Here is a 24,963-nt window from a genome sequence, read left to right as displayed (position 1 = left end):
GCTGAATTATCGGGCTACAAGCTCGATACCGCTAGGGTCGAGTTATAAACTCTGTATCGTATCCGTATGGCCGTACCGTATTCCGTAAGAAATGTTTGAATCGATCAAACTTTTACGGTAGGGATACGGAGAATCGACCAACTGCACATGCGCTAGGTCGCCGTCAGTCGATATACAATCGGAAGTTGTGCCGGAAGCAATCGACGAAACTTTGACAAATTGGTTAACATGTAACTTTTGCCCGAAAATGCCGCTTCTGAATAATATAAAATTTTAAGATAAGAATTACTTTGGTCATAAAAAAATAGAAAAATAATAAATTGAATAAATAATTATAGTGTTAGATCTGGCAATAACTACCAATGATTTTGCGCATGCTCACGATGGACTACTTTGTAAACCGTAAAAAAGTTTGTTCTTTTACGGACACGGAAAGGCCTTACGGTAGTTTATAACTATTGCTATAGATATCCAGTCTAGCAAACATTTCGATTTCAAGATATTTTTTATATTTTAAAAATGATTAATTACATTCCGGAAACAGTTCACTTTTTTCCGGAATCCCGGGACAAGCAAAAGACCGGGAAATGAGGAACCCTAATATATACTGTCCAACTTCGTTTGAGAGAACGGCAGAGGATAAAAACATAGTTTAGGTATCAAATTAAAGTTTTCATTTTGTAGATGATGGTTCTGAAGAGATACTTGAGAAAGGTGCGATGGTTTCGGGCGTGGAAGAATGGCAAACGTGCCGGTACAACGTTAAGTCTACGGGAACAAACACCTCGAGCATTCGCGCTTCGATTTAGTGTTTTTTTTTTTTTTTTTTTTTTTTTTAACCGTTAGAAAAGTCAATTTCACTATCCCCGCTCTGAATTTCTGCGTTTTTTGTTAATTACGCGTTAATTATAAGACTACGTTATTTTAAAAAATTAATACAGCAAATTTAAACACTTTCACTTATCTATTTAAATAATAAAATAAAGTTTAGAATCAGTTTTATTTTAAACTACACTATTTTAATTTTTTAGAATTTGTAACAAAAAGTATGTATTTGTAAAACAAACGCTTTAGCTCGTTGATTGTTTGACGGCCGGATGGCCGAGCGGTCAAGGTGGCAGCTTACCGCTCTGGGGGACCCGGGATCGAATCCGATCGGGTCGATTAATCCCCAGGAATTTTTCGGGGGGTGGTCCGTTCGGATATGTCGGGCCCCGTCCCTCACCACCCGGTCGCCCCATTGTGGGCCTGGCCGAACCCATAATGGGCCTTCTAAAAGAGGCCTTCTTAGTGCCCACAGGGCGGAAAGAGTTATAAAAAAAAAAGCTCGTTGATTGTATTCTACTTGAATAAAACCGTCGATCGACGGGTTTCTGCTAGTATATAAAATATAAAATTATTCATTAAATGAAATAAATTTTAAAGCATAAAAGTAACATTTGGCTATAAGTTAGTTTATTTTTATTTTTAAAATTGTCTTTCGAATCAAACTCATTATACTTTTGATAGGAAAATTTTAGAAAATTAATGAGCGTGTCGTCTAATATCTCGATGTTATATTCCAATAATAAATGTATTTATATTATTTTTGGAGACATTCTTTGATAATTATTCTAGAAAAGAGGAACCGGATTCGATTTCCTCGATATCATCTACCTTCCCGTTTTCTATTTAATAAATCGAATATTCTAAAAAAATAGTGTTTTTGAACATTTAAATTTATTTCATTATTTTTTTATTTGGGCTTATAAATTTTGTATTATAAAAATATTTATATTATATTTTCTGTAATAACTTGGAAAATATTTGTAGATTTTAAATCACTTGAGTAAAAATAGCGAGAGGGCGTTTATATCTTTTAGTTCTAGTCTACTTATAAATAGCGAAGTGCGTATCCGTAAGTGTTGACATTTACTATTCAGTTTTTAGGCATTAGTTGATCTTAAATGATACGTACCGATGACTATACTGTATTAAATTTAAGCTGTATCGGAATTTACTCTATTAACATTAATTTTGATTCATTTAAAACTTCATTTTTACTCGTGGTTTGAACTGTGAAGCAATCCCAGAAAATATTTGCTCTACATAAAAGATGCGAATGTCCTTATATCTGGCTTCAAAAAAACAATTCTCAGTTTGATTTTATTCCTGAAAAATTGAACATCATTAAGCTCCATTTAACGTCGTGCGTCTTTTTCTTTCTAAAATTTAATTAGGAAGGCTGAAAATAACTTTATAATTGTGTTTCCACTTTAATCGTGTCGCAGAAATTCAAATAGATTATCAAACTCGCGTCGTTTCAAGTTTAGTATATTTAATTAATTATATTAATGAATGATACAGTTGAATTTTTCCTGGTATTATTTTTGAGAATAAATTCATTTAGGTGATGAAATTTGGGTTGTTTGTGTAACTAGTAGCGAACCCAAATGCAAAAAACAAAAAAAAAAAAAATTGGCGACTTAATCAATTTACTTCCAAATATAGAATTGTGTAAGTGGTTTCCCACTGTAGAGGAAATTATGAAACCGTTTTGGCTACAAAGTTTTATTTTGTGTATAAAATTAAAACTGTAGGCAATGTGCCGTCATGGAATAACCTGCAATAGTATTTTTCTGATTGTGTCTGGAATTTTTTTTGGTGCAACAAAATTGTAAGAATTGACAAATCATTTGATTCGTCGTGACGTTCTGTAGAGTCAAATTATATTTTAAAAATATGACCGGACTTAAATTGTTAAGTTGTGTTTCCAAAAACATTGAAAATACTTTTTAAAAATTAATGAATTAATGTCATATAATGTACTGGCTCTTGATGCCTTTGGTTGTTAGACAAAATATATGCTAATGCTATTTGTTATATTCTGCTTCGTTAAAAGATGATTACGAGAACAGATTTTTCCTACAGTTTAAGTTTAATAATAATATCTTCTTGAAAAGAAAGTAAGAAAGGGTGTGAATGATAAGTAGAATAGACTTAAATTGTGCTATATAAGATGATACAGAAATAATGAAGTTTGAATGAAGATTTATGAATAAAAGACTATGAATTTAAATATGAATAAAAATTGTGCATTTACAAATATAAGTGTTTAATAATAGGCCTACATTAAATATTTTACAATAAAGATATGATTTATTAAATAACTGATGATTTAAAAGTATCTTATTTTTTAAAATGCAATTTAATATTAATGTATTGTCGGTAATTTTGTATTTTTTAGCTTCCGAATTCGTTATCAAATTTCCGTATTAAAATTTTGATGAAATTTCGTTTACATAGATAAAAACTCAAAAATTTTAAATTTCAGTTAAATCTTTCTTAGAACAAAGTAAGTTGGAAAAGTTGTTAAATAAGATTAAATGTACAAATGTTGAATGGTAACTTTATGAGTAAAAATTAAGTTGGAAGTGTACATTTACTATAATGTCATATTTTCTCGATTCTACATTGCACTTTTTTACCCGTTTTACTTGTGTGAATTAGAGATGTGTCTTACGGTCTATGGGAATTCGAAATGACAATTGTAAGTCACAGCAAAAGGGCTATGGGATACGGCAGTGGTTCCCAAACTTTTACCATTCCCAGCACCCTTACTAAATTTGGGTTTTTCCAAGGCGCTCTATGTCAAATTCTAACAAGTAAAATTTGCAAAATAGTGAAATAGCCAACAAATTTTTTATTAAAGAGTTAAGATGTTAAGTAAAAAATAAATAAAACACTTATGTTTAAAATATCTTCAAAATGACATTGTGATTTGGCATTAAAACAATTAGTACTGGAAATGGTATATGCAGAAGAGTAGTGTGATAGAACTGCCAAACATTACATATTTTGTGGAATTCATATTGGTTTTTCCAATTTGTTACTTGTCAAAATGTAATAAAACTGATCATTTTAAAAGTTTTTTCCTCCTTAAATAATTAAATCTATAAAAACTCTTAAAATTTGATTTCAAAATCATGGCATGTCTTAGAATTGAGGAAATATCATATATCTGATTGAAAGAATAACTAATCAAGCTAAGTAATTGTAAAAGTTAAAAATACTTTTCATAACAAAAAAAAAACAGGAAATGATATTTTGACAAATTGTTTAAGTTTTTTCCTGTCTGATGCATTATTAATGAACAGATATGTTATTTAGCTTTTATTAATTATTAAATAAATATTTCTTAAAAATTCAGAGGAAAATGAAGTAGCCTACATTATATGTATTTTTAAGACACAATTGAAAAGTGCAGTTTTTGTTGTAAACCACAAAATGACTTGATGATGATGATCAAATCAAAATATCTGGTTAAAGTATGTTTGATTATCTGATTATTAATACTTTGGTATTCCTCATTTGATTATTCATTTTTTGTTGTATTTAGCATAAAACTATGTTCATTATTTATTTTAATGAAAAATATGCCTAATACTTTTTAATTGTATTAAATCCAGAATGGGCAGTTTACTGTAATTGTACACATGAAAAAAGTTGATCCACACACGATGTTATTTTTTAATTGTTTTTATAAATATTTTTGTGATTTTAATTTTTATCTTGAAATAATGGAACATATTTCAAAATAAATCAATTTATTGATACACAGTGTTCAAAAAGTTTCCAAAAGTGGTTATTATTCATAAACAGATTGCTGTTTTTGTAATTAATTGATGCAACTGTAAACTTGTTGAGACTTGTTTTATCAAGTTTTTTCATCTAGCTCCATCAGACAATTTTTATTCCCAAATTTAAAAAACAATTTGCTGACAGTCAATAGATCAAGTGAAACATTTTAATGGGTAATGCTAGAATCAAAGGGCACTGATTTCTACCTCTAAAGGCTTAGAAGGGTGGCAATGTCATATGGAAAAATGTTTTGACTTAAATGGAACATATGTAGAAAAATAAAGCACTAATTTCAGTTTGTTGTCATTTTATATACATTTTCTGGTAACTTGTCAAACACTACTTATATAACTATTTGTTGGATTTATAAATTACTCATGTACTCCGAACCATATGTGATTAACTATATTCCAGTGTGGTGAGTGGTTGTCTAAAAATTACCTTTAAAAATGTGTTATATATAATTCTGCACATTCCATAAACTAACTTTTGTCTTCCTTTGTATTTTACACACTTTTTGCTTTCCCGACTGTTATATACAGGTGTTTCAAAACTATATGTCAGAAATTTAAAGGCAGGTAGAGGGGACCTAAATAAGCAGATTTCGTAAATGATTGTGGGTGTGGAAGTGCAGCGTTGAAGTGTTAGCATGTAAGGCAGTTTTAACAACAGTTTAGTGAAAAGACAAAGGAAAGCAACAATCTATTTATCTAGAAGTTTACAATAGCTACTCGAAAGAGTGACCACCGACAGCAATACAAGATTCACAGTGGCAGCGCATGGATTGGCATACATTAGTAAGAAACGTCAGACATGTCATGCACATTTCCAGCAGCAACAGACAATCAGGCAACCAGATCTTCTTCAGATGTTATGGGACTATCGTACACCATGCTCTTAATGTGACCCCAGAAGACGAAATCCAAGCACGTCAAATCTGGGGAGTGCAGTGGCCAAGGAACAGGTCCTCCCCATCCTATCCAATGCTGGCCATAGACAGCATCCAGGTGATTCCTAATGATTTTACTGAAGTGAGCAGCCACTTTGTTTCCTTGCGCAGTCCCATACACAAAATGCATGTTGGCAAGCTCTGTATTGGTGTAATGATGCATGTTGCTCCAAATCCATGTGGGGAGTGACAATTCAAGCCAGCGAAGTGCTTTTATCCAACAGTGCCCTCTCACTGCATTTTTGCACCCACATTTTACAAAATTTGCTTATTTAGGTCCCCTCTACCTGCCTTTACATTTCTGACATATAGTTTTGAAACACCCTGTATAACATAGGGAAAGTATGGTGATTGGTCAAAAAAATTACCTCCCAGATTTCTACATTTTAGAACTCAGGACCTTGAAACATTGAGAAATGCAAAAAAATTCAGGGATTTTTTCTGTATATATGCATGTATGTTAGTATGTGCGTTTGTGTGGGGGGGCACAATTTTGATCACTTTTTTTGAAGCTTAATAACTCCTGTGCTTTTTGTCAAAATTTCTGAAATTTTCCAGCGATGTTTGTTTATTAGGGAATCAATGCTATTAAATTTTTGCTGATTAAAGGTTGAGGGGTAGGGAGATAAAGGGGGTGGTGTGTATTTCCAGTAGGGTCAGATTTAATGACGATTTTACTCTTTATTAACATTTGTAATTTTTTATAAAATCGCTTCCTATGCCAAAATCGAGTTTTTTGCCATTTTATAATATTTAAAAAGTATAAAAAGTTTTTTAATAAAGTATCATAACAGATGATGCCACTATGCCACCAAATGTTGCTGGGAAAATTAAGCAACTCATTGCTGGAATTTTTAATTCCCATCTAAATATTTGATCTTGTATAATATACATACATATACATATTTATTTATTTTCATTTTTCTGAGTCTTTGAATTATTTGCAATTTATAGATATAAACTGTTTTAGTATATCTAAAAATATTTTATCAGTACATTTTCTATAAAGTTTTAAGGATAAAATGCAGTAGTAGTAACTTTTACAACAAATACAAATTTTTAATAACTGATTAACATGAAAATCTAATGTATCCAGATATTACTATGCAGGATATTTTATAGTGTTGTAAACTTCTTAAGACATTTTTAAAAAAACTATTGATTTATTAAGGAAACTGTTATTGTAATAAAAGTAAGTTTAAAAAATCCTAAATTTCTTATAGTTGGAATGTTCTTCTGCCATTAATTTTTGATTTCTGTGCATAAAGTTTAATTTAGAATATGTCAATGAAGTATTTGAGTTGCATAAATGTAATATTTGATCTTTTATGGTGTTTTTTTTTTAAATGTAGTATTCTAGTATATAATGTAATGTTTATTTAGCACTAGTTTCTTTTTATATAATTCGACTTTATCATTTTTACATTTAATAATAAATCTTTAGTTAATGCTTGTTAATGTTATATTTAATGAATTTTTTAAATATTGTTTTAATTTGTCTTGGAAAGAAATTATTCTTCTCTTGACTTTACTCTAAAACAATAGTAAAGTATCTGAAAATAATAATTTATGTGAATTTAGTATTTACATATCAGCTAATACACAAATGCATCTGTGCAGACAAGTGAAAGATGTCACAATACAGGCAATTTGTGAAAGCAGCATGAATTGTCATTTTGAAAAATTTTTATTGTTATTTGTAAATAAAACAAATTATACAAAACAGCTTTCTTATAAAAAAAAAAAAAAATAGCTGACTAATGACTTTCAAAGAAAAAATCCTTTAATAAATTTTGTCACTAATTTAATATTTTGAAAGATTATACACTTATATTGTTAATAAATTTTAGTAAAATATCATAACAGCAAATACAAATGTAAGAATCATTGCAACTGGGTCAAATTATTCTCACATCATATACAAGAATCATGTTGTCCAATTGATTGTCCAGCTTTACCTACATTTGTCATCAACATCTTGTAAAATACATATTCTGTCATTTCTTTTATTTTTATTTTGAATTCTGACTCTTAATATTTTTTTATTAAAGAACATGTATTATCACTGACAAAAGAAGAAAATTATTTATTTTTCTAAATACAAGCCAAAATAACTTGTTGTTTTCTCATATTGTTTTCAATTCCTACCTCTTTTAAGTTATTTGAATTTTATTGGGCTACAGTTAAAAAAATTCTAGACCTATAAATTTCCATTGTCATCTGTCTGTCTTTCCTTAATCTCAAGAACAGAGTTAGACAAATGAAAGGTGAGACCAGATTTGGAAAGATAGGGGCAGGAAGCCCCAATTAACTATGTATGAACTTCCATGAAAACTAGAAGTTACATTATTTCAATTCAATAGTTTTTTTCTCAAAAGGAGTTAGACAGATGACTGACATGACTCTATTGCTAACAGAAAAGTACGATGTCTGGGCGAGACATTACTAATTTGAGGCAAAGAGCATATCTTAAATTAAAAATTTATTAAAAATATGATAAAAATTGCATCCTGGCTTTGTGACAATGTCACAATGAATAATTGCTTGTTCATATTTCTTTCTTGATGATCAAATAGTTATTTTAAATAAATTTTATTTTAGAAGTGTTGAATAATAAAAAGTTCATTGTCCATTCTCCCTCTTATATGATTTTTAAAGGTCATTATAAATTTATTTTATGTATACAATTATTTTCATAATATTCCATTATTCAATTTATATTGAGAGTTTTGAACATTATCAAAAAACAATTACAAATAAATATTAGCTAAGATAATTAATTTATTCTGTTTAAATATGGCATTTTGATTTCATATTGAATGTGGAAATATTTATTTAGATGAACTGAACTTTTATTCACTTTCATTAAAACATCATTTATTCAAGAAGTTCCACAACACAAACATAAAACCAATTAAATGTTTCTTGAGGACTGTCTTCATTTTTGGATGCTGCTATCTAGGAATTTAAAATTCAAACGTTAAATTACAAACATTCCAAAATTCATCCGACATAAACTTAGGAATGTTCGTTTTAGAATAAATTTGAAGCCTGTGGCCAATGACTTTTGGAATGTTGGTAATTTGAATTTTTGAATTTTAAGTTTCTATGATATTTTTATAAAATATATCTTTAGAAAATGGAGTTATTTAATTGATATATTTTTAGATTGAAGTGAAATTTTTTGTCTTTATAAACATTTTTATTATTTTATTAGCCAATTTTGTCAATGAAATTACTTGTAGCAATAGAAAGATCTAGTATTTTATTTTATTTATAAAAATAAGAATATTAACTGAGGCTCAAGTATAAGATAAGATTTAATAATCTTATTTTTACAATCCAAATGTAAACAATCAAAATAGAAAAAATATTTATATTTTATTGATTTAAAATGCATGTAGAAAATATTTTTACTGTACACTTCAAAGGTTATATAAATTTAATGATCTAATTCAGGGATGGGCAACCTTTTTCTATGTAAGGGCCGCATTTTAAAACTTTTGAACTGATGCGGGCCGCATACAAGAGAATGATAAAAAAAATGTTGGTAAATCAGAATTATTTATTCATACACAATTATAAACTAGCATAGGTATACTTAATTTAGCTTCTGGAACTGATGTAAACGTAATATATTGGAAATATTTGAATATTCGTCACTGCTAGTTTTAAATTAGTTTCCATGTGTCTGTTAGCCGGTTTCTTGTTTTAATTTTTACTAAATTCATTGCGGGAAAAACTATTCACATACATAAGTTGTAAAAATAACGTTTGAATTTTTCCAGCATACTTCCTTAAGCTGGGAAATTGATATATTTATTCACATTTTATGCGTCGCGGGCCGCAAAATATATGAATGTGGGCCGCATGCGGCCCGGGGGCCGCAGGTTGCCCAACCCTGATCTAATTATAGATTTTTAAAATTTATTTGATTATTATAGAAGTGATTTTTATAATAATCAAACTAGGATGCTAAGGCTGCTATAATTGTAAATATTATCTCTTTTGCTGGTATATATATACTGGAAATTTTTACATTAAGTTTATTTAATCTTAATGTACAGTACCTTACATTTAAAGTCAATATTATTCCATTTAAAAGTTTATTAGTTTAAATTTTGTCATTTTGTATTAAGTACATGTTGGCTGTTTTGTTTCCATTCTTGAGTCGTAGCAACAACCCGTAAAATTCTGTTGCATAGATTAGCAGTCAATTTCTTTGCTTTATTGTATCTACTATGCAAAGTATAATTCTCTGAGATAATATTTTCTTCATATCTCAGTAATGATGGGTATAAATAAACATCACTAAGTTCGATGAGTATATAATGAAATACCAACAATTGCCTTAAAAATCGGGCTATAATATTTACTTAAATTATAATTATTAACTTAGATAAGAGATGGCACCTAACATCTACCTCTAGTAACAAATTACTTGTTTTGGTACAATCGAAACCGTGTTGTTATTTATATTTGGTATACTGACACAATGAAGTGGCATTTTCTTAATCAACACTGGGCGAGTTTTCCATCTTTATTTAGTTAGTATGCTATTTTACATGTGCGTTTCGGGCCTTTGCCCCTCTTCAGCTAACTAAACATAAAAAGGAAGGCATAAAGCAACATAAGAAATTACAGTTTTAACTATAAACCGAACATAAAATTATTTTGCAACTGGTAAAACATACCTCAGTTTAAAACACACACCTGCAAACAACATTTAACGGATTGGCATGAGACAAAAAAGTGCATGACAATTATTACGGCATTTATAAATACAGTCCTCATACGACAGTCATAGCAGAACGGTTGTTTTCCAAACTATCAAAACTTAATATTCAGATTAACTGCTAAACAAAGTACACAGAAACAAAAGGTAAACAAAGATGAAATGAGAAATATTGTTTATAAAATACTCTGTACTTGTAAAAATAATAGTTTTTATATAGGTGAAACTAAACATAAACTAAAAACACGTCTTAAAGAACATGTGTCGGATCTAAAATATAACCATCTAAATTCAGTTTTTCACGATCACTGTGTAATCAACAAATGTAATATTGATCAATCGAATACACAGATGTTGCATAACAAAAAGAAAACTTATGATTGAAAATTTAAAGAAAGTGTCGAAATAATAAAAAATAAATATCAAAATTGTATAAATAAAAACCTAAGTGTTAAAATTAATAAAAATTGGATGCGGATACTATGATTGGTTGAATATTAGAAAAATTAAATGTTAATAAAAATCAGTTCATATACTTTAAAGTTAGTTATTGTGTACACAAATCAAGGTGTATTTAATAATATATTATTGTTAACTCTTTTCAATAACTTATGTCAAAATTTCAAACGTAATATCAATGCCAATATATATGTAAATTAGTCAATCGGATAGCCGTGTCGGGATGGCAGTTTACAGAATGTGTCTAGAAGAAATGTAACACCCAATGAAATTTCTTATACTGTGTTTTACCTTATTTTATTTAATTTTAAAACTTGTTACTTTAACGCTGTTATGAACCATAACTTTGTAAAACCAATCCTTGTTTCGTCCACCCTGCAAAAGATATTTTACCTACATGCTAGTGCTTGGGATTTCGAGGTATGTTTCTTTAGTTTGTGATGTGTTAATTCTAGTATTAAGAGCATACGTTGATGTATCTTAAATGATGTTTTAATGTATATATAAAGTTGTTCAATAATTTTTAAGATTAAAGGAAAACAACCGTTCTGCTATGACTGTCGTACGAGGACTGTATTTATAGATGCTGTAATAATTGTCATGCACTTTTTTTTCTAATGCCAATCCGTTAAATGTTGTTTGCAGGTGTGTGTTTTAAACCGAGGTATGTTTTACCAGTCGCAAAATAATTTTATGTTCAGTTTATAGTTAAAATTGTAATTTCTTATGTTGCTTTATGCCTTCCTTTTTATGTTTAGTTAGCTGAAGAGGGGCGAAGGCCCGAAACGCACATGTAAAATAGCGTACTAACTAAATAAAGATGGAAAACTTGCCCAGTGTTGATTAAGAAAACACCACTTCATTGTGTCAGTATACCAAACAAATTACTTTATATCAATCATTTAATTAGTCAATTTATAGCCTGATTTTTAAGGCGATCATTGGTATTTCATCATGATGGGTGTTATTTTCATTTGCTTCCATTTTCAATTTATTTAAATGACAATATCTTGTGAAACAAGCAACTTTAAACATTGTCATCTGTGTAATCTGATAAAATACTTTAAGATTAACATCAGCCAATCAAAACTCATTATTTCTTACTTCAGTCCATATTCAGAAAACTTTACATAAATGTATACCTTATTATGGATCAGAGGGAGTATTATATTGTTTTGAAGTTCTTAATAAGCAGTTTAGACTTTATTGATTCACTATGTAAAACTCTTATCTTGTTTACGAGGTGTAAGAATAAGCCATTCTTGCAGAAAACCTCAAATTTCCATCCAGGACAAATGAAGTGTAATGATTTAGAAAGTATATAAAAAGCTTTTATTTTAATGATTTTAAAGACAGCTTTTATCCTGAAAAATTGTATTTTTCCTCTTAGAGATGAAAGTTATATGTTTAAAATTTGAGAGAAAATACTGTGCATAATATGAGATTAAAATGTTTCAAAAATTCTTGTTTTTATTTTTAAAAGGCAATAAGAATTCATATTTATAACTTATATGTAATTTTAAAAATGAAGATTAATGATATCAATCTTTTATTATTAGAAGCTAGTAATTTTCATTGCTTATTTAGCTATTAAACATGAATAAGTAACATGTCCTTTCTTATTTGAAATGTAATCTCAAATTATTTGGATGTTTGGAAAATTCCTAATTAGTTTAAAGAATGTAATATTAACAGGAGATTTCATAACTTGTTAGATAACAATTTTATCGATGAAAACTTTATACTTTGTTAAAGAGAATACAATATTTACTTTCTTAAGTGGAAAATACTAAAGAAAATAAATAGATCAGGTTGGGTCAGAGAGATTTAAGAAAATAAATATCTTAATTTTATATAACTTGAATTATTGTCAGTCAAGTAGTTTGTAGTTTAAAAGAGCAATTAATTAGAGATTCATTGGCAAATTTTCAGTTTTTAAGAAAAGTTGTAAGAAAATTGTCATTGTATATTATTTTAACCATTCAGTAAATATTTTATGAGATGATATTGCACTATACAGTCACACCAGCTGCCGTACAGTATAAGATCAGGCTATTTTTCACAATGAAAAATAGCCTGATCTTATACTGTACGGCAGCTGGTGTGACTGTATAGTGCAATATCATCTCATAAAATATTTACTGAATGGTTAAAATAATATATGGTAATTGGTGTGACTTTATATAATGTATCATGTTTTGAGATATTTTTATTGAATATTGGATAACATTGTACTCTTTAATACCATTCTAATGTGAATATTTTATTATGTATTCAAAGAAAAAACTTTTCTCATTTTTCATTTAATAACTATAATATTGATACATATTTTACATGTGCTATATATATATATCTTCTTTTTCTTCTTCATCATCTTTGCCTTTTCCCATGTTTATATGGGGTCTGCATTTTCTTCTCTAATATGTTTCCTCCATTTCTTACTGTCAAGAGAGTCTTCTCTCTTAAGTCCCCTCTGATTCAAGTCTTCCTCCACCATATCTTTCCAATGCAGCCTTGGTCTTCCTTTCATTACCAGTTTTCCGACTCATATAAAGTTATGGAATTTTCCTTATTCAATAAATTCCTAAAATATACTTTCCATCTTTCTTTGTACTCATACTTTGTAAAACTAATATGTATTCCACATTCTGACAAATATACATTGACATAAATACCAAATACAGTACCAAAATGATCAAGTGATAAGGCTTATGATAGGCTAAGAAAATCAGGCTAGAACCTGAAGTTCTAGTCAATAGTTACAATAATTAACTTGGTCTTATTATTAGAATAGTTTGGCATTGATTATCTATAATGTATTTACAGTACAGTTCTTTTTGCTTTTTTGACAAGACTGTCTTGTTTATAAAATCATGCTGCCATCAATGGGTACATAACTTACAGATATGAAGGAGTACATGTCAGAAGTTACAATTTGGCACAGAGTATTATGTGCCTAAATCATGCTTGCATAAAAAAATCAGACTTGTAGGTACTCTGGACCAAGAACCGAGTCAAAGTAAAATACAAAATGGTGACACACTTTCTACAAACAGGTGCTAGTGCGAGATTTGCACGTGTGTTGTTCATTGGAAAGTTGGAAATGCGAACATTGCAAAATCAAATTTTGACAAACACATGCATTGGGAAGTTTGAAATGCAAATGTTGCAAAATTGAATTTTGGCAAACAAATCTTTGAAAAAACCCATTTACCTGTCTCGTGTTATTCTGGACATATCTCTGGTCACCACGTGCTAATCTTGATCGGTTGACTCAAGATATTTCATTTCAGCATAGGAACATTTTTGAAATTAGATAGTGCTAGTCATTATAATTTTATATTATAAAACTAACTTCCAAAATATAATTTTTTTTTTCTTTTTACATCTATTAATATATTTATTTTGTTTGTGCAAAATAAAAAAAATAATTTTGGGTGATACAATATCCACGATTATATTTTTCAAAAACAGGAAATTTTCATTAGGCATCAACAAAAATTCAACCTGAGGTGACATGTAACGGAGAGAAATTTCGACATTGGATAAGTTCATTCCACCAAAAATGCATCGTGGACAACCTTGTGGTTGTGGCCGCGGCTGAGGTCGATGCTGGCGAAGTTTGAATGATTGTGCTCAAAACCAGCAATACAAAAAAGATTGGAGAATGAGAATGAGACCTGCCATGAGCATCAAAGTGATCCCACTTAGTAGTGAGTCTCCGAGACATAGTCTTGTTTTAAATATGGCTTTTCCGTTTTACTTGTTTCTATATAAAATTTCACTAATCTGAACAACTACCATATAATGTGGTAATGTGATTAGGGAGCATGTACTGTATTGCATACTAGATTTTCTACGTAAAAAAATAGAATTTTTGAACAGTTTTATTAAACAGACATTTGTAGCTATTAAATTTGGTCATTTGAATTATAAACATTAAGAATAACAAATTTAGAACATTTTTTTTTATTTGTTTCACCTAATTATTGTTTTTTGTAAGTAGATACTTCCAGTTCTTAATACCGTATTTTATGGACTATAAGATGCACCTTAATTTTTAAGCAATTGTTTTTAAATGCCTATAAGACACACCTGAATTTTGGAGGCAATTTTTCGAAGAAAAAAGTGCGTCTTATAGTCTGTAAAATACGGTATCAGTTGTGAACAATTTATGATGATCTATAATCAATTTAAAAAATTTTGATTTGACTCACAAATGACAAAAACTATTTATTGTTTCTAATTTAGATGTTGATTTAGATTTTTCGAAGTGTTACATTTAAATTCTAAAGTTTATCTTAACATTTTAATTGACTGTAATGAATTTTTTTTTGAGTGATGATAGTAGCAATTTCTCTTGAGTATTATCTTTCTAAATCAAAAATCAATCAATCCAATACGTAACTTGCAACTGTAATGTTAGTTTAGATTTAACATCTTTGGTTAAAGGCCATTTGTCGCAAATTTGGTTCTTAATTTCTATAACTGCACATTTTGCATTTAAAACTGCAAAATGAAATGGCAAAAAATTCAAATCTTGATGTATAAAATTTTCAAATTTTTCTAAAGTAGGTCATTTAAAATGTCGAGCTGTCAAGAACCGTTGTTGAAAAGTGACGAAGAAGATGAACTAGTGTTCGACCGAACCGGTTTACTATCCAACAAAGTCACCGTCAAACCTGACATTCGGCAACGTGGCCACACCAGCGGAAGGAGACTACAGTATGCAAGAACTGTAAATTTATGCTTGGCGTTTTTTGCATTGGTAAGTACTAGTCATATATTTCTCATATATTTGTGAGTGATATAAGTGATATAAATATAAATTTTGTGTAAGTTCAAAATTTCGTTAAATATTTTAGATATTCAATACTAGAAATTGAAGACATTTACTTGTTATCCATGAGTTACCATATTTACTCACATATAAGACAACCTCACATATAGGAAGAGGTGTGACTTGAAAGATCAAAATAAAGAAAATTAGATTTATTAATACAATTCTAATTTTATTTCATTTAATCACAAGTAAAATATCAAATGAATGTAAATGAACACATTTTCTTGCAAAAATTACTGGCATTTTAAGCCTTAAGGAAAAATCTTGTAAAATCGACAACATAATTTGTTCATGTAAAGCTGGACAATCGGAAACCTTCTTTTGACAATTCTTAACAGTTGAATCCACTCTCCATCGATTATACTTATGAGTTTCTCCAAATTCTGATTTCCAAATAATTATCTGTTTTCACATGGGAATGGATTAAAACTTATATCGGACTCCTGTGTGTGATTTTGGAATTTCAATCTGGAATTCAATTCAAAAGCTTTTATTTTCATATTGCTATTCATCTTTACTCTTGACAATATATAAGAACAATTCAAACAACCCAGATAAAATACTTATGTTTTTAAATACAAGAAGGTAAGCATCTGGTAAAAAATGTGAATACACTGTTCATAAAAACTATTTGCAAAAATGCAAAGAATCTTTCGCTCATGCATATAGGACAACCTAGGAATTTGAAGCTGTGATAAGTGAATAAAAATCTCATCTTATGTACGAGTAAATACAGTATATTGTTCGTCTTGCGTTTTTATTATTGTCAATTATCCAAAAATACTTTCAAGTAAAATTACAGTAAATTATTTAAGCAAAAATGTTAATTATTGAAAAATATTTAATAAAACTATTTTTCTTCTGAAAATTAATTTGAAGACGTAGTCTGTCCAAAATTGGTAACCACCATTTATTCACTTCTTGTGTTTCAGAATACAAACATTTGACGACCTGACCTTTCTTTTTAGGCTGCTTGGCCGTCAAGTTTAAAAACATTCCTTTAAAAAAAACAGAAAAATATCCAATTAAAATTACAAAGTTAAAATGGAAAGAAGGAGGGTAAGGATAGAAAGAAAAACGAAGATGTCTGTAAGATTCACCAGTTCCAATTTTAACTTTGTAATTTTAATTGGATATTTTTCTGTGTTTTTTAAAGGAATGTTTTTAAACTTGTTTGCTCATGATTGTTGTTATGATGTTTAAAACAAATTTGTAATTAATGCTAGAATATGAACTTGTGACACCGTGTCACAATAAATATAACCATTGATTTGCACTGATCCTGTCATACTTGCTTTTTAAATATTTTGCTCGACAAATAATTTTGGATACTGATCATTGTCTCTTACTTGTCATCTACTGTTATTCATGTATGAATAGCAGTAAATAATATTTTAAAAACTGGATCATCAATTGATATTTAATTTATTTAGATTAATTTTTTCATTCTTATGAAGCTTGAAAGTTGTCCTTGTTAATCTCTTCTTGGGATCAAATATTTGATAATTCTTTTGTTATAAATTGATCTGGAATATAATTATAGTTATTGATATAATGTTTCTAAAAATCTAAAAATTATCATAGAAAAATCAATAAGTGGAATACATACCTGACTGCTTCAAATATCATATAAACAGATTTATGGCACTATTTGCATTTATGGTTGAAAAGCAAATCAATGTAAACTAATTAGCATCAGTTTTACTCTAAATGCATGACTGGTTATTATTTAATTTCTGTTCTAATTTTTAATTCAGAATATGCTTGTGAATCTTAATATTTTTAAAGATGGAATTTTATCTTTGTAATGGTGATCTGAACATAGAACTGATTAGTTCCAAAAGCATTTACTGCTTAATAAATTTTCCTTCTCCACATTGTTTAAGAATCTTTGGAGGTTTAAGTTTGATAGTTTTTAAGATATTGAATGACTATTTTCCTTAACATTTTCTTTACTTTTTGTATGAAAATTATATTTTATTTCATTCAGCTTAATTCATCATTTTTAAAATCTATGAAATATTTAATTAACAATTACAGTAATTTAATTTTTATTACTTTGCATTTTATATTTGAAATCCCTGTCTTTCTTCATAATGGGAGCAATTACAGTCAGATCAGCAGACCAAAAAAACAGTTGTGGACTGACTATTAAAATTATTGAATTGAAAACTGAGTTAAAGTGATATTTTTTAAATGATATTTGGCCATTTTTCATTTTCTATAAAATCATTTAGTTATTGTAACATCATCATATTGCTGGACTACAAGTTGTAATCATATTTTAATTTAAAAAATCACGTCACTTCCAGTTCAGACTCTGAACTTTCTATATCTGGTTTCAATTTTGCATTTATCTAACTCTTCTCAAGATTAAGGAAGAACAAACAGATGACAGTGGAAATCTACAGGACTGCAATTTGAAAATTGCAGCCCAATAAGTTTTTTCAATAAAACATATTACATTGACAAAAAAAGTTATACATTCAGAGAGAATTGTATAATTACTGCAAAAGCTGGTATACAGTTACATTTCAGACAAGTAAGTAAATGATTACAGTTGGTCTGATTGCAGGCCTGGTAATGTTACCAGAGTTCCCTTAAATTACTAATCCAGTATTCTATAAAAAAGCTCACAGAGAGAGTGTATGTTCATTGTGTCTGCTGTTTGAAGATCTTCAAATGCCAGGCATGCTTGTATGTTGCTGTTAAAGATATTACGGACAGCTGATGGAGTTTAAGAAAGACTGCATCATATGGTTGAGGAAAGTAGTAAAGCCATTTTGCCGAATATTGCACTATCTGGCCATTCTAATCCGGCTGGTGTTGAGGCCCACATAAACTACCAGGACAGATGATTGTATGATCATGAGACAAGCATAAAGAATTGAAATGTCATCTTTGTCTAATTACTGAAATCCTTGCTACTGAACTCTATCTTCACCCATAACATAATATACAGGCAACAGCCTGTATATTGTTATGATCGGTATTGGTAAAGACAATATTTCCAAGAATGTTGTTCCAGCAAGTATCCTACCTGGTCCACAAATGTGGGACTAGATGGGATACCAGCTTCAGCCATCTATGATTCTGAGGATCTGGAGTGGCAGTTGCAACATCTGTGGGCAAATCTGTCACAGGATAGCATACAGTGGCATATACCTTAATGCAAGAGGCACTAAAGATTTTTATAAATAGTACTGTTGTTCTGCAGGAAATTCGTACTGCAGGAAACTTCGAAATAGTACTGTTGTTCTGTCTTTCTGTTATGATATTGTAATTACATATAATCATCTTTAATACATTTCTATTAATAAAGTATCATTTGATTCCAGTGTCTCCTCCTTGGTCAAGTTATGCACCAAAGAGGAGGCACTGGAATTAATGAGTGTATTTTACATTTATAAGGCATATTATTGTACTGCAATTTGAAAAAATTATAGACATAAATTCCCACCATCTTTCTTCCTTAATCTAGAGAACAGAGATAGACAGATGAAAACTGAGACCGGATATAGAAAGATTAGGGGCAGAAAGTTAGATAGTTATTTCGATTTAAAAAATTTTCCACATTATTTAAATTTAAAAAATTTCCCACAAAAGGAGTTAGATCAGTGTTTCCCAACCTTTTTTGTGCTATGCCCCACCTAAGCCTTTCTAAAATTCTTATGCCCCCCAACATATATGTTGAACTCTTTTGGAAGGTCTCTCGTTGCCGTGTTTGTTGAAGTTTTTTCTTGCACTTAATTGTCACACTGTTTTATTGTAACCATGATAAAACCCAATTCCTTCATCAAAGTCTCTTGCACTTTCCAGTCATTGCCAAACGCGACCTGGAACACCACAACTCACGTCTGCCCACCTCGAGGTCTGGGCAAAGAATGTTCTTTCTCCTCTTTCACCGGCCTCAGGGCCTTGTTTTCCCTTTGTTCTCAGTGGTTCCCAGAATTGTTAATCCCACCCCAAGGGAAAAGAGTTATAAAGGAAAGTTCTAGAAAGAAAGGGAAACAAAGAAAATTAAAACTAACTTAAATCAATATTTACAATAAATATGGCATACAGCAGCTATACGGTTAACTTAAACTCTGAATGAGTTTCAAATTGCCCCCCTTAACAATCAAATTGCCCCCTTGTGGGGCGTGGGCCCCATGTTGGGAAACACTGAGTTAGATAGATAATGGCATTACTATTGCTAACAGGAAAAGTATGAGTAAAAATTATAAAAACATGGCCGGCGTTATTACATTTAATAATATAAAAATAATACGGACTTTACACAGTAGGTTTTGTCCTTTTTTTCCGCCGTTCGTACCATCCGCAGTCCTCAGGGCTTTACAATCCTCCGGAGACGACCTTTCTTTAGAGGCTACTGCCTCCGTGCAAAGATGCAAAGTAGGAAAAGCGTCCTCTGGTTTTTTGCCACAATAAAATTATTACAATTTGAGTAAAAATTATAAAAACATGGCCGGCGTTATTACATTTAATAATATAAAAATAATACGGACTTTACACAGTAGGTTTTGTCCTTTTTTTCCGCCGTTCGTACCATCCGCAGTCCTCAGGACGCTTTATCCTACTTTGCATCTTTGCACGGAGGCAGTAGCCTCTAAAGAAAGGTCGTCTCCGGAGGATTGTAAAGCCCTGAGGACTGCGGATGGTACGAACGGCGGAAAAAAAAGGACAAAACTTACTTTGTAAAGTCCGTATTATATTTTTATATTATTAAATGTAATAACGCCGGCCATGTTTTTATAATTTTTACTCAAAATGTAATAATTTTACTGTGGCAAAAAACCAGAGGACGCTTTACCTACTTTGCATCTTTGCACGGAGGCAGTAGCCTCTAAAGAAAGGTCGTCTCCGGAGGATTGTGAAGCCTTGAGGACTGCGGATGGTACGAACGGCGGAAAAAAAAGGACAAAGCTTACTTTGTAAAGTCCGTATTATATTTTATATTATTAAATGTAATAACGCCGGCCATGTTTTTTATAATTTTTACTCAAAATGTAATAATTTTACTGTGGCAAAAAACCAGAGGACGCTTTACCTACTTTGCATCTTTGCACGGAGGCAGTAGCCTCTAAAGAAAGGTCGTCTCCGGAGGATTGTGAAGCCCTGAGGACTGCGGATGGTACGAACGGCGGAAAAAAAAGGACAAAACCTACTGTGTAAAGTCCGTATTATATTTTATATTATTAAATGTAATAACGCCGGCCATGTTTTTATAATTTTTACTCAAATTGTAATAATTTTATTGTGGCAAAAAACCAGAGGACGCTTTACCTACTTTGCATCTTTGCACGGAGGCAGTAGCCTCTAAAGAAAGGTCGTCTCCGGAGGATTGTAAAGCCCTGAGGACTGCGGATGGTACGAACGGCGGAAAAAAAGGACAAAACCTACTGTGTAAAGTCCGTATTATTTTTATATTATTAAAGGAAAAGTATGATTTACAGGGGCAAGTCACTACTAATTTGAGGTGGAGACTTTATGTCCAGCTCATCTTTGGGGGTAGTATCAATGCACTGGGTATTCATCTGTATTTATACATAACTAGGTAACCAGTTACTTAATAATTAATAATAATTATATTTGAAAATATTTAATTTAAATTGAAAATTATATTAAAATTAAAAAATTTAAAACTCTGACCTTTATATCAAAACAAAAATTGAAACAGAAACTAAAATTAAAAATAAAATCAAATTTAATTAATTAAAATTGAAACATAATATTTGGGAAAGTGTGGATAAAGTACTTGTTCATCTTGTTTGGTTTGGTTTTATTTCATCTGGGCAGTCAGAATTGAGTCTCTATTTATAGCATTTCTTTATATAGTGTAAGTTTCAGTTTCGGTTGGTGGTGTCAGAACATTTTGCTTTTAATATGTAAAATATAAAGAATATAGATAGATAGATATAGATATAAAGTGTACAAAGTATGAAGTAAGATTCTAGTTAGTGTCGAGATTATGCATAACCAAAAGTAGGAATAGTTTGGAAAAATTGAAATGGTGTGTTAAACGATCATAAAAGGTTGATTTATACAGTTTTACATATGAAGATATCTAAAATTATGTTCAGGGATTCAAAAAACTGGAAAAAATGCCATCATCTAATAAGTCAGCATATTTGATAACCCAGCACTGTCAGGACCGACGTGATGCCGGGTTAACAGAATGTCACTGTAAATTTAAAAAATATTATTAAAAATTGCAGCCCTGCATTGTGGTGATGTTACAATAAATAATTGCTCAATGTCTTTAAATTAATTCTAAAATTTTTAAATTTATTTAAATAGAATCATTTATTAACAGTAGATTGCGAACTGTCTAATTTAGTACACTATTACTGATGGCCAGGTAGCTGAGGTAGTTAAGACATCACTCTATTGCTCTGAGTGGCTTGGGATCAAATCAGATACATTGGGTCCAATCCCTCACCACTCAGCCCTCTGTATTGTGGGCATATAATTAAAAAGACATAGTATTCACTGGGCAGAAAAAAATGTACAGTTATTCCAGTTCTTAAATTTCTTACCTGAATGAATATATAATTTAATAGATAATATATTTTGATTAAAATTACTTTAAAAAGTATGCTTAAAATAAATGTAAGTACTCTACAGGAACTCATTAAAATATGAAATATTTTAGGGTCTGTGTTTTGCCATTCCAACGGCCACTTTAAAAGATTTACAGAGAGCTGTGGGTGCCGACTTAAGTGAAATCGAATTCATATATACAGCTAGGTATAGTGGATATGTATTTGGTGCTCTCATTGGTAAGTATATTATATAATTTAATCCAAAAATTATATTCATGTATTATGTTACAGTAGTTGAATATCATTATTCTATTTCATAATAATTAAAATTTATATTTTTAAAATGATTTCTGCAACACAGAAATTTTACAAAATTAATAACTCACAAACTATTTACAGTAAGATAGTGCAGTTTTCACAGAAATGCTTAGAAAGAAATGGGATTTTTTTATGTGTAATAAAAATTTTAGTACCAAAATAGTTACATTTCTTGCCATAGATGGATGGCATTGTAAAAACTGAAATCTTTTTTATTTTTTATTATACATTTATTTTTAATAGCCCCATCTAGGCTTCATAAAAGGAATTAAATAAAGGCTTAAATTCTTGATTTTACATTAAACTTTGATTTTAATGGATGATGTTTTTTGAGCAGCACATCCAAAAGTGATTTTGATTTAATGTTGACAAGATAGACGACACATTTTTGAGTCTCAAATTTTGCAAACCACCCTATTTTGCAGGGAGCAGACACTTATTTTTTAAAGATTTAATCTGCAATCTCTCTTGTGTAATTTCAACATGATTGCTGTTTAAGGTTCAAAGAAAGCATAAAGAAAAGAAACAACAAAAAAACAAAAAAATTACAGTACAGACTACAGTGGAACATTGCTTAACAAGCATAATTCGTTCCAGAACCTTACTCATAATGCGAAACACTTGTTAAGCAAAACAGTTTTTCCCATAGAAGTTAATGTAAGATATGACAATGTGTTCCATGCTGAAAAAAATACTCAAATATTTACTTGCGTATAAGACGAGGTTTTTATTCAGTTTTCGCTACTTTAGAAACCTAGGTTGTCCTATACGTGCAAGCAAACGATCCTTTGCGTTTTTGCAATAATTTTTGTGAACCATGTATAGTTCATGCTGCCATTATAGCTATCGAGTGCTATCGAGGTCAAAGTGAATGTCGCTTTTAAAGGGATGATCTGAAAATAGCTGGTCACTTAGCAATGATTATAAATGTAGTTATATCATATTTGTTAAATTGGTATTTTTAATGAATATTTGTACATTCTGAATCATTAAAAATAAACTTTTTCCTATCATGTGCATTATAATCTTTTGGTTTTGTTACATGGGTATCGGGTGCATGGAAAAACATTCTTCAAAAGCTGATAGCAATTATTCAGGAAATACTGCATTTTAAATTCACTTGATGGATCAGAGGATGATGCTTTGTGGAGTAAGTGAAAAGAAGGAGAATTGTAATGACATTTTGGAGGGCGAGTCCAAGTAGACAAAATGTGATAGTGTCAAGAAAACATGGTTGTTTGTCTTAATACGTGCATTTAATGATTATTTATTTGTGATTAAACAAAATAAAATTAAAATTGTATTAATAAATCTAATTTTCTTTATTTTGATCTTTAAAGTCATACCTTGTCTTATATGCGAGATCGTCATATACGCGAGTAAATACGGTATTTAACTGTATACTGCTATTTAAGGTTCAAAAAAAATTATACAATATACATTGTTAAGGAGTGTGAATCATCATCTTTTCTTCTAGCATGGAATGAACCAACCTGGAATGCAAATTTGATTTGCAGAAAACAAAAAAATCACAGATAATAGCATGATGGAGCATGCACATAATCTGGGACTTCCCCTCTCCTTGTCCCTCGTTATGCAAAATGTTGTTCGTTAAGCAAGTCATTTAAAAAAAAATTGGTTTGCTCATTATGTGAATCACTCGTTAAGCGAGGTTCCACTGTATATATCTAAAGGGTCTGATGCTAAAAAAAATTAGAAGTAGTGGCTACTTGATTTCTAAAATAATATGGTATAAAGTTTTTAATTTGATATTATAATGAACATTTTTCATGATATTTTGTATGTTTTAAAACTGTTTTTACATATTCACAAATTATAAATGTTATTGAAAACTAATGCCATATTACTAAGAGTCACTAGAATAATAATCCTGGATTATTATTCTAGTGACTCTTTTTTGGTAGGAAATTTTTACATTAAAAAAAATAATAAAATTGAAATTTATAATAAACTAGCAGATAGGTTCGGCGTTGCTCGGGCAAAAGTAATGATAGCAAAGATTAAGATTATTACGTTATAGTCACAGAAGAAAAAGAGTAATTTCATCAACAAACTAAATATTTTTAATAAAAGGTCGAATTTGAAAATCGAATATTGTAATATTGTTCAATTTTCACGACGTGTTCTGATTATATCGTTCGATTTTCATTGAATGTTCTAAAGAAGAAAAGTCGAGAAAAACTGAATTTATCTGTTTAAATTTGAAAATCGAATATGTTCTAACATATTACTTTTTTTTCCCCTCCAGTGCCCGTAAATCTTGCATGTCGCCTTATCTTGTTCTCCATTGTTACTTAACACTTCTATTGATACTTAACACTTCCATTGTTGATGGAAGTGTTAAGACTTAATCCTGTCCCTCTCCCCCGTGGGGAGGAATTTCGAAAAATCCCTTCTTAGTGTGCGTTTTCGTGATGTACCCTAACTGTGTACCAAATTTCAACTTTCAACTCCTAACCATTTGGGCTCTGCG

At 30.0% G+C, this 24,963-nt stretch overlaps 1 protein-coding gene across 3 annotated transcripts in view; it reads left to right on the top strand.

Annotated features, from left to right (window-relative positions):
* The first annotated feature begins 1,831 nt into the window (after positions 1-1,831).
* LOC136975638 (uncharacterized) overlaps positions 1,832-24,963 on the top strand; it is a 34,059-nt gene continuing 10,927 nt past the window's right edge. Inside the window, exons 1-3 of one of the 3 annotated variants that reach the window (XM_067270710.1) lie at positions 1,832-1,897; positions 15,336-15,531; positions 22,262-22,388. In XM_067270710.1, coding sequence (XP_067126811.1) covers positions 15,349-15,531; positions 22,262-22,388 — 310 coding nt within the window. In that variant the 5' untranslated portion in view covers positions 1,832-1,897; positions 15,336-15,348. The remainder of the gene's footprint in view (positions 1,898-15,335; positions 15,532-22,261; positions 22,389-24,963) is intronic. The other 2 variants (XM_067270711.1, XM_067270712.1) reach the window with 2 other exon arrangements.

This window comes from Centruroides vittatus, unplaced genomic scaffold, assembly GCF_030686945.1.
Source record: "Centruroides vittatus isolate TY-2023 unplaced genomic scaffold, ASM3068694v2 contig_377, whole genome shotgun sequence".
In the NCBI taxonomy this organism is placed as follows: Eukaryota; Metazoa; Arthropoda; class Arachnida; order Scorpiones; family Buthidae; genus Centruroides; species Centruroides vittatus.
This window is presented reverse-complemented; position numbering and strand designations above follow the sequence as displayed.